The sequence below is a fragment of the Brassica oleracea genome, chromosome C3 (assembly GCF_000695525.1).
Source record: "Brassica oleracea var. oleracea cultivar TO1000 chromosome C3, BOL, whole genome shotgun sequence".
Taxonomy (NCBI): Eukaryota; Viridiplantae; Streptophyta; class Magnoliopsida; order Brassicales; family Brassicaceae; genus Brassica; species Brassica oleracea.
This window is the reverse complement of record NC_027750.1, coordinates 52,349,805-52,360,711: the sequence shown is the minus strand read 5'-3', so window position 1 is coordinate 52,360,711 and position 10,907 is coordinate 52,349,805. Positions and strand designations below refer to the sequence as shown.

General features: G+C 36.8%; 1 protein-coding gene and 1 pseudogene across 1 annotated transcript; both read left to right on the top strand.

Annotated features, from left to right (window-relative positions):
- The window catches only part of LOC106335053, a 13,731-nt pseudogene extending 10,266 nt beyond the window's left edge, over positions 1–3,465 (top strand).
- Positions 3,466–4,631: 1,166 nt separating this feature from the next.
- On the top strand, positions 4,632–10,452 carry LOC106332548 (probable LRR receptor-like serine/threonine-protein kinase At1g29720). The gene is made up of 25 exons (XM_013771020.1): positions 4,632–4,803; positions 4,891–5,074; positions 5,152–5,223; positions 5,598–5,669; positions 5,749–5,820; positions 5,903–5,974; positions 6,088–6,159; positions 6,421–6,492; positions 6,580–6,651; positions 6,731–6,796; positions 6,867–6,938; positions 7,017–7,079; positions 7,155–7,223; positions 7,343–7,393; positions 7,464–7,505; positions 7,624–7,667; positions 7,750–8,138; positions 8,240–8,438; positions 8,532–8,552; positions 8,643–8,780; positions 8,872–8,990; positions 9,081–9,291; positions 9,372–9,603; positions 9,725–9,875; positions 9,979–10,452. The coding sequence occupies exons 1-25, from the start codon at positions 4,701–4,703 to the stop codon at positions 10,315–10,317; spliced, it is 2,997 nt and encodes a 998-aa protein (XP_013626474.1). The 5' UTR covers positions 4,632–4,700; the 3' UTR covers positions 10,318–10,452.
- Positions 10,453–10,907: the final 455 nt, after the last annotated feature.

Below are 10,907 nucleotides of genomic sequence, written 5' to 3'. Positions count from 1 at the left end.
GTTCCTCGGAATTTTCCGAGGGTTCATTTCCTCAGAATTTTCCGATGAAAATTCCGAGGAATATTTCGTCGGAACTTCCGAGGTAAATTCCGAGGACGTTCTCCCTCGGTATATTCCGAGGAGATTTCCGACGAACTGGTGGTCCTCGGAGTTTCCTCGGAAATTTGTTTCCTCGGAATTCCGTCGGAAAATTCTGAGGGATTTCCGAAGAAAATGGAATTTCCGAGGAGTTATTTCCGAGGACTTGTTTTGTCGGTATGTCGTCAGAATAACGTTATTCCGACGACATACCGACGATTTTTTCCCTCAGTATGTCGCTGTTTTCTTGTAGTGTAAGCAAAGAAAAAAAAGAGTACACTCTTCTGTTTTATCTTGCAATTAGAGCATAATTAACCGGGGTGCTTACCCCGGTGCTTAGCTTTTTTTTAAAAAAAAAAAAAAAATGGAAACATAACGCTTGTTTAAGCGCAGGAAGCGCCGGTTGTTTCCACTGTTCGCGGGCCCCACTGACACGTGGCGGCCTGCGAATGGTTCATTTTTAATTTTTTTTTTTTTTTAATCAGCCAAAAACCAAAAAAAAAAAATTAAGCATCCCAAATGGGGTGCTATGGTTAATTATGCTCTATCTAAAACTTAGTAACCTCTTGCTTTCAAATAGTAATAATCGTTTGAATATATTGTGCCGATGAGACGCCTAACAGTTTTGGTAGTCTTTTTCATACAGAACTGGGCTTCTTCCATGTGCTGGTCCAATCAGCTGCACGAGAAGTAAGAACACAATTAATGAGCCGTCTTAACTTATTTCTAACATGCAGTTACCTCTGTTGTCTGATTATTCTGTTAGTTCTGTTTTTCTGTGGACGGTGGTAATATTTTTTGGATTGTAGATCAGCGGTTTCTACATATAAATTGTGGGGGAGACAGCATAGTTACTACAAATTTTTCATATAAAACAAAGCATGAAGCTGATAACAACAGTACCAAAGCCTCGACAAATCATCACTTCAAAAACTGGGGAATCAGTAACACTGGTGATTTTATGGATGATGATACTAATGATGACACATATACCATTTCAGCTACTAGTATGACACCACTTGGAGATTCCCATGGTCTTTATAAGACCGCACGTCGATCTGCTCTCTCTCTAGTTTATTATGCATTTTGCTTGGAAAATGGAGACTACAATGTAAGCCTCCATTTTATGGAGATTCAGTTTTCAGAGGAAAAACCACACAGTCGTCTGGGCAGACGCATATTTGATGTTTATGTTCAGGTAAAGGATCGGTGTTTACTGAATATTTGTTTTCAGGAATCATAGTATGGATGATTGACGTCCATTTCCTTTTCCTCTTGTTAGGGAAAATTGTTCTTGAGGGACTTTAACATCAAAGAGGAGGCTAATGGGACTTTCAAGCCTGTAATAAAAAAACTGAAAGCTGTTGTGACTGATCATATGTTAGAGATTCGGTTGTATTGGGCAGGGAAAGGGACAAATCTCATTCCCAGCAGAGGAAACTATGGTCCTCTTATCTCTGCTATCTCCTTGTGTCACAGTACGTACACCTAATGATAATATTCATCTTTTTTGGCTTCTGTTTCATGTTCTTGGCACCTAGTGATAATATTCACCTTTCAAAATTTCAGGTCAGGAACCACGATGTGGAGGTTTTTAGACAAAGAAAACTACTTTGCTTTTTATGTCTTTCTGTGTATTGTTTTTTTTTATATTTATACTTTTAGTGTCTCATTTGTAGCGGAGAAAATAAAACATCACATCTATCCCATCATTTTCGGGGCAACGGGTGCCTTGGTAACAATGATTCTCTTGGCTTTGGGAATAACTCGGAGAAGATGCAGGCTAGACAATAACACAAGAGAACGTGGTATGAATCATTTGTGGTATATGACTAATTCATTTTAGCATTACTATAATGATTTTCTACTGCCTACTGGACATATGGTCTTGTAGATCTGAGAGCACAGGGTTTGCAAACTCTTTGCTTTACATGGAGGCAACTTCAAGCTGCAACAAACGATTTTGATCAAGCCAACAAACTTGGAGAAGGAGGTTTTGGATGCGTATTCAAAGTATACTAAAACATATGACACATTCTTCTCAAACAAGGCTGTTTATTTGGTTTCTGATATGAGAAACATAATATGCAGGGAGAGCTGTCAGATGGAACTATCATAGCAGTGAAGCAGCTATCTTCCAAGTCATGCCAAGGAAACCGTGAGTTTGTGAATGAGATAGGCATGATCTCTGGTCTGAATCATCCAAATCTTGTCAAGCTTTATGGATGCTGTGTCAAAAAGGATCAATTGCTTCTCGTGTATGAGTACATGGAAAATAACTCCCTTGCTCTTGCTTTGTTTGGTAAATAAATTAAAATTCATCCAGCTTACGTCTTGAGTCCAATTTATATCTACATATGTTATCACATGTCTCAATTCCAGGAAAGAGCTCAACCAAGTTAGAATGGGCAATGAGACAAAAAATCTGTGTAGGAATCGCAAGAGGGCTTGCCTTCCTCCACGAAGGATCTGTAGTCAGGATGGTTCACCGTGACATAAAAACAACAAATGTGCTTCTAGATGCTGACCTAAACGCAAAGATATCTGACTTTGGTTTGGCCAGGCTCCACGAAGAAGAACACAGTCACATTAGCACCAAGATTGCAGGAACCATGTAAGTAGTATATTATAAAACAAAAACTGCACCATAGCCAAATAAATATATCTTAGTCTTTATTCTTGTTACAATGCAGCGGATACATGGCTCCAGAGTATGCATTATGGGGTCAACTAACAGAGAAAGCAGACGTGTATAGCTTCGGGGTTGTGGCCATGGAAATTGTTAGTGGCAAGAGTAATACTAAACACAAGGGAAGTGCTGATCACGTCTCTCTTATCAATTGGGTAACCTTGGAGATTGTTTTCATTTAATATCCGTATGCTTGTGTTATACGTTTACTTAGACCACTTTTGTGAATCTCAGGCATTGATGCTGCAACAGACAGGGGACATAATGGATATTGTAGATCCAGTGCTTGAAGGTGATTTCAACAGCAAAGAAGCAGTGAGGATGATCAAAGTTGCTCTCGTTTGCACACATTCATCTCCTTCTTTAAGGCCTACAATGTCTGAGGCTGTACAAATGCTCGACGGAGAGATTGAAGTAACACAAGTTATGTCAGATCCTGGTTTATATGGACATAACTGGAGCATCTCGAAGCTGAGGGACGCTGATACACATGCTAGCTCGAGCACATCTGGTGTGACCGATCAAACAGCATCGACAATGAAGTCCTCTGTTTCCGGTAGTGATCTCTACCCATCGTACCCGGAATCTGTGATTCTGAACTCCACAGTGGAGTTGCCTTCCTCGTCGATGTGATATCAAAAGATGTGCACGAGTCCTTAAGAGGAAACAATGGTCTGTGAAGTAATCTTATAGCTACCTAGTCATATCATTAAAGTTGTCTGAAATCTTATTACTAGGTTAATTTACATATATCTAAAAACACATCTCTAGTGCTTTTTGAATCAAACTCTCTTTCGTATAACTTTCCTAAAATCATTTACATATTCTAAGAAGATTCACTGCACAAATTGAAAATATTTTACTTTCTTTCTTTTATAAAATAGGAAGCTTTTTAGTTTCATAATATTTTTTAAATGAAACTTTTGGAACTATATACACACATAAAGGGATAAAAGAAATGGGTCATTCATGAACCTGTTCATTGCTGCCAACTTGTACAATAATTCAAATATTAAATAGCTTTGGTCTTATACGTAGAATGCGGTGAAGACGATTTCGTACAAACGATTGAAGACGATGATTTCGGGCACGACGATAACGGAGAAAACAGAGTATCACGACAGAGAGTTAGTTCGAGGAAGAGGAAGTAAACACAGACAATGTCGATGACGGAGAATGGGAGTATCTTCGCGGTTCTTTCTTCGACGGTTCCTTCTTCGAGACGACAAAGACAATGTTCTTAGTTAGTTTTTTTTTTTTATGTAGTTATGATGAAGAAGAGACGGTTTGATTTCTATTATGATGATATGTATATTTAATTAGTGATTTAGATTTAATGTTTAAAAATAATTTCAATAAGTAAAAACTAACCAAAGGCCCTTACAGTAATTTACTATGAATATCTAAATATTCTAGTAATTTTTAAAATATGTTTAACACTCTAGTAATAAACCAACTTTTCTTATACATTCTATTAATTTTCTCTAATTTATATAGATCCAAAAACACATCTCTATAATGTTTGTCATACTCGAATTATATACAGTGCTTGTTGAATCAAACTCTCTTTCCTATAACTTTCCTAAAATCATTTACATATTTTTAGAAGATACGCTACAAAAAATTGAAAATCTTTTACTTTCTTTCTTTTTATTAAAAAAAAAGAAGCTTTTTAGCTTCATAATCCTAAAAAGAATATTTTTTAAATGATACTTTTGGAACTATAAACACGTAAAGGGACAAAAGAAATGGGTCATTCATGAACCTATTACCTGTTCGTCGCTGCAACTTGTACAATAATTCAAATATTAATTTACTTTGGTCTTACATGTGTCGCGACTTTCTACTAGCGACGACCAAGAAGACCTATATGTAGATCCTTTCACTGTTACACTTATTTAGTTAAACAAGTCCACAAATTTTGAATTCAATAATGGGGGTTGTCTTCTCGGCTCTCGTTCTGTTCTTCACCATCATCACAAGTTTTTCCTCCACTCTAACAACATCCGCTTCACCAGCTCTCCATCCAGATGAATGTATTAAATCAAAATCTTGATCCTTATAATATCAAAGGTCAGTATCCGTAATTTTTTTCATATATAAACTCGATAATATTTATGCAGTGAAAGCGCTTGGGGAGATAGCTACTACACTTGGAATCAAGAGACTCAACCTAAGTGATGGAGATCCTTGCCTTTTAAAAACTCTTAAACTCGGTGTTGTTTCGAATCCGGATTCGGATGTGGAAAACATTATTCTTTGTGATTGTAGTTTCAACAACAACATGACATGTCATATTATAGAACTGTGAGTGTGAATCTTTTATCTTCAATTATCAAATTTTTATTTTCTGATGATTTTTTTTTATTTTTGAGAAATCACAGAATACTCAAGTCCGTAAGTCTTTCAGGGAAACTCCCGCCTGAGTTGGCCAAACTTCAGCATCTCCAGAAGATGTGAGTTTAGAACTTATGATTAGTCGTTGGTTTTGCAAACCATGGTTCATAATCCATGTTAGTCATTTGTGATTTTTTTTTGCAACAAAAGTGATTTGGTTGATCTATATCTAACATGGAGATAAATAAAATTAAAAATGTATTAATTCTTTAAAGTTTTCATTTATGTATATGATGCCACACTACAAAAGTACAGCCTCGTACCTAGTATCCATAATGGCTTAGTCACCCGAACATATGATGATTAATCAAAACAGAATAAACAGAAATTCGAACTTTCTTTTTTGATCATTAGCTTAGAAATTCGAACTTCTTTAGTCTGGAAATCTCTCCCATGTGGACATTTTATAGTGAGTTTCTGCTCTTTCTTGCAGAAACCTGTGCCGAAACTACCTTTCTGGCTCAATCCCAATGGAGTGGGCTTCAATGCCAAACCTCACTTCCATGTCAGCTCTCTCTTTCTTTCTCTCTCTCACTCCCTTGTAATCTTCATGATCTGGTAGGTAATTTTTCGCTTTCTTGCAGCTCGTTCTGCGCAAATCGTTTGTCTGGGCCATTACCTCCTGGTTTACAAAACTTTAAGAGTCTAAAATTCCTGTACGTCTCATACCTGTAGCCTCTAGGGGTATGCCTTCTAATCATTAGTCTAATATTACTTTTATTGTAATGAATTTTTCAGAGGGGTTGAAGCCAACCAGTTCTCTGGTCCTATTCCTGATGAGCTTGGTAACATGATCAACCTAACAGGATTGTATGATCCTCTTTGCATCTTAACTATCTTCCAAAACAACATGAACCATTGCTTTTATTGAAATAGTTTTAAGTATTTAGATAAAATATCTTCTGAAAAACTGGGTTTTGCAGGGAACTTGCATCCAATCAATTTACAGGAAGCCTTCCTAGCTCTCTTGCTAGACTCGTAAATCTTGAGAAATTGTAAGTTGTTGCTACACTTACAGCAAAAAGCATTTTTCCCCTTTTAGGGGGAAACGCTCTTTTATGCTTGGATGTGAGTAAATTTGAATCTCCTCAGGGGATGCATTAGGTTTGAAAGTTCGAAAAATGTTCTTATATTTGGCACCTAAATGAACTGTAACCTATTGGTTACAGCTTTTGCTTTGAGAATATATTTTTTTTTTTGAGAAATTTTCCTTGACCCACGAGGAAGTAAACTAGCTTTTTGTTTACACTATGCAGTAGGATAAGTGAAAATAACTTCAGTGGCACCATCCCAGAATATATTGGCAACTGGTCTCGGCTTACAAGGCTGTAAGCTTTTTCATAATCATTAAATGTAATTTCTCTTACAGTTTGTGTGGTTAATATCATCTAAGTTTGGTCGAATATGATCTTCAGAGATCTACAAGCAAGTGGACTGAAAGGACCTTTTCCTGACGCAGTGGCCCGCCTAGAAAATCTTACCAATCTGTAATTAACTATCTCAAACTAAATGATCAGCTAAAGAACCATTGAAATGAATATACTGATATCTAATATTCATTTTCAGGTTTATTAGTGATATGACCGGGATAAACTCTTTTCCTAATATATCTAGCCAAGCCATCAAAGACCTGTATGTGTGTTTTCAATGAAGCATGATTGTATTTGAGGATATCAAACTAAAAACTCCGTCCCTGTTTCAGGGTTTTGAGGAATGTGAGTATGTCTGGTAAAATTCCTTCTTACATTTGGAGTAAACCAAACTTGAGATCTCTGTAAGTTTGTGTTGAAATCTGAAAAGACTTATGCAGAATTTACTCAAAGATGTTCACACCTTATGTTGTTTTCTGCAGTGATTTATCGTTTAACAAGTTGACCGGTGAAGTTCTTGGAATAAACCCAGTACCAAAATTTACGTAAGACGCATATAATGTTAAGATATATAACACAATCACACACGGATGATTTATAGTTTTGATGTGTTGTTACAGTTACTTGACTGGCAATATGCTTTCCGGGGAAATTAAATCTGGTGTTTACCTCAACAGCAGATCAAATATGTACGTTTCAGCCTTCCCTTGTTTACATGACTTGAGAAATCTTTCAACATGTAAACTAATCTTTTTAGCAAAAAAAAAAAAAAACATGTAAACTAATCTTCTAGTTGGTTTTTCTACAGTGACCTCTCTTATAACAATTTCTCATTGCCGTTTAGCTGCCAAGAAAGGAGGTACATACGTACATATTTGTTGATAAAATGCTCATATTGAAGTTGATGTTCTCAATTTGTATTGGATCAGTAACATTAATACATACCGGAGCTCATCCTTAAAGAACACTTTGTAAGTTCACTCTTCTGCGTTATCTTCTGCAACAAGAATGCCTAAAAGCTTAGTACAAATCTTTTGCAAGTTTTCTCCTGATCAGATGCCTAAATACTATGATCATTTTGTCATACAGAACTGGTCTTCTTCCATGCGCTGGTCCAATCACTTGCAAGCACTGTAAGCACATACTGAGAATTTGACCCACTCACTTTTGTTAATTCATTTTTTTATTGATGTTGATAATCGTTGTTGATTGTAGATAAGCGATCGCTACATATAAACTGTGGTGGGGAAACTGTGACTGTTACAAACTCTATTGGTAAAATCACTTATCAAGCTGATAACAGTGATCAGGTCAAAGCCGCTACAAATCAGCACTTCAAGAACTGGGGAATTAGCAACACTGGTGACTTTATGGATGATAATAGAGATGAAGATACGTACATCATTTCTACTAGTTTGACACTACCTGGAGATTCTCCTGATCTTTATAAGACTGCGCGTCGATCTGCTCTCTCTCTTGTTTATTATGCGTTTTGCTTGGAAAATGGAGAATATAATTTGAAACTTCATTTTATGGAGATTCAGTTTTCAGATCAAGAACTATATAGTCGTCTAGGTAGACGCATATTTGATGTCTATGTTCAGGTATAGCGTTATTGTTTACTGAATAATTGCTTTTTATTACCTAACTAAGTTGCTTAGAAGATTGAATTTCATTTCCTTTTGTCCCTTTTCTCCTCTGATAGGGGAAATTGTTCTTGAGGGATTTTAACATCAGACAGGAGGCTAATGGCACTCTGAAGTCTATTGTGAAAGAACTGAAAGCTGTTAATGTGACGGATCATAAGTTAGAGATATGGTTGTATTGGGCGGGTAAAGGGACAACACTCATACCCAAAAGAGGAAACTATGGTCCTCTTATCTCTGCAATCTCCTTGTGCCACAGTAAGTAACACTTCTCCTCTGCTTTAGAAAACTTAAGACTATTCTTGTTACTCCTTGTTACCTATAAATAATATTCATGTTTCAAAATTTCAGGCCTGGAGCAACATTGTGGAGGTCCCATAAGATAAATAAATAAATACTTTGTTACAAACTTCTTTCTCTAGATTGGTGTATGCATTAACACTTTTAGGGTCTCATTTGCAGTGGAGAAAACCAAACATCACATCAATTATCCACTAATTTTTGGGGTAACGGGTCCCTTGGTAGCAATTATTTTCTTGGGTTTGGGAATATTCTATGCTCACAGAAAATTCAGACAGGGCAAGAAAAAGAGAGAAAGAGGTATCAAAGCTCACAAAGTATATGAATACATTACACATATTTGCTCATAGCATTATTACTTATGATTTTGGAACCTGATCACATTATATAGACTTGAGAGCACGGGGTCTGCAAACTGTTTGCTTTACATGGAGGCAACTGCAAGCTGCAACTAATGATTTTGATGAAGCCAACAAACTTGGAGAAGGAGGTTTCGGTTCTGTATTCAAAGTATACTAAAACTAGAACACATGCCAAGTTTTTCTCAAGAATTTATATGGCTGTTTATTTGGTTTCTGATATGAGAAACATAATATGCAGGGAGAGCTGCCAGATGGAACTATCATAGCAGTGAAGCAGCTTTCTTCCAAGTCATGCCAAGGAAACCGTGAGTTTGTGAATGAGATAGGCATGATCTCTGGTCTGAATCATCCAAACCTTGTCAAGCTTTATGGATGCTGTGTCGAAAAGGATCAATTGCTACTTGTGTATGAGTACATGGAAAACAACTCCCTTGCTCTTGCTTTGTCTGGTAAATCAAAGTCATTCAGGTTTTCTTTATTTCAAGTGGACATATCATGTGAAGAAACATCATGTCTCTTCCATTTCCAGGAAAGAGCTCCTTGAAACTGGACTGGGCAGCAAGAAAGAAAATCTGTGTGGGAATCGCAAAAGGGCTTGAATTTCTCCATGAAGGAGCTGCGATGAGAATGATTCACCGTGACATAAAAACTCCCAATGTGCTTTTAGATGCCGACCTTAGTGCAAAGATATCTGACTTTGGATTGGCTAGGCTCCACGAAGAAGAACACACTCACATTAGCACCAAGATTGCAGGAACCATGTAAGTAGTATGTATTGTATAAACACACCATGGGAAAAAATTTAATGGGTTTTCTTAATGGAGGTAGTATAACAGTATGTTTTCAAGATCTAAATATGTCTTCATTTCTCTTATGATGTAGCGGATATATGGCTCCAGAATATGCTTTAATGGGTCATTTGACCGAGAAAGCAGATGTGTACAGCTTTGGGGTTGTGGCAATGGAGATTGTTAGTGGGAAGAGTAATACAACACAAAAGGGAAGCGATGACAATGCCCTACTTATTAAATGGGTACTATGGAGCTTTCTGCTCTCTCTCTTTTGCCTTTTTATTGTCCTGAGTTCTATAGTTTAATCTATGACTCCTTTGACAATAAGCTTAACATCCATCTCAGGCCATGACACTGCAACAGAAAGGGGACATAATGGAGATTGTAGATCCGAAGCTCGAAGGTGAGTTCAACAGCCTAGAAGCAGAGAGGATGATCAAAGTTGCTCTTGTTTGCACAAATGCAACTCCTTCTTTACGTCCACTCATGTCAGAGGCTGTGAAAATGCTGGAGGGGGAGATGGAAATTCCACAGATTATGTCAGGTCCTGCCGTGTATGGACATGATTTGAACTTTTCAAAGCTGATGGAGATGCAAGAGTCAACATCCATGTCTTGCTATGGTCTGTCCCCATTTAATCAAGAATCAGCCACCTCAAACTCCACAGCAGAGTTTTCTTCTTAGTCATTAGAGTATCAAAGGCTGTGAACATTGCCTTTTCTCTTGAATTAACTTCAAACTCCATATCTTTTTTTTTTTTGAAAGAATTTTACATTTATTCACTTAAAAAAACCTTTGTACTGTTACGAAAGTCAAAAATAGGAGGAGGAGCCGTAATGTTTGAAAATATAAAAAGATGTGGAGCCCGCTGCACTGTTTGCACAGTAAATTTCTTTCTATATATACGAATGTTTTCGTTCATTTGTAATCACACCTCAACCTTCTCTTCTCTCTCTAATAAACTCTCTCTATCAGTGTTAAAAATTCTACGGGTATAAAATTTCGCCCTCATTTAAATTCCTGCGATACAATAAAATACGAGTTCTTTTCATAACACGTTATCAGCACGATCACTCTGCGATTCGGTAAAATTTATTTGTATCATTTACACCATGTTATAATGGTCGGTATACCGCCTCTACTATTATTTATATCATGTTATAATGGCCGGAATACCGCCTATATTATTTACTAGTAATTTAATTTATTTATTGGTCGGCCGAGCTGCCTTATATTCTGTTTATTATTTATTGGTCGGCCGAGCCGCCTTATAT

Bases quoted from the DNA above. Each gene is read 5' to 3' on its own strand.
- LOC106332548 (XM_013771020.1), top strand. From the start codon at position 4,701: ATGGGGGTTGTCTTCTCGGCTCTCGTTCTGTTCTTCACCATCATCACA. The intron at 8,139-8,239 runs GTATAGCGTTAT...CTCCTCTGATAG, and splicing joins TATTTGATGTCTATGTTCAG to GGGAAATTGTTCTTGAGGGA. The intron at 8,439-8,531 runs GTAAGTAACACT...TCAAAATTTCAG, and splicing joins TGCAATCTCCTTGTGCCACA to GCCTGGAGCAACATTGTGGA.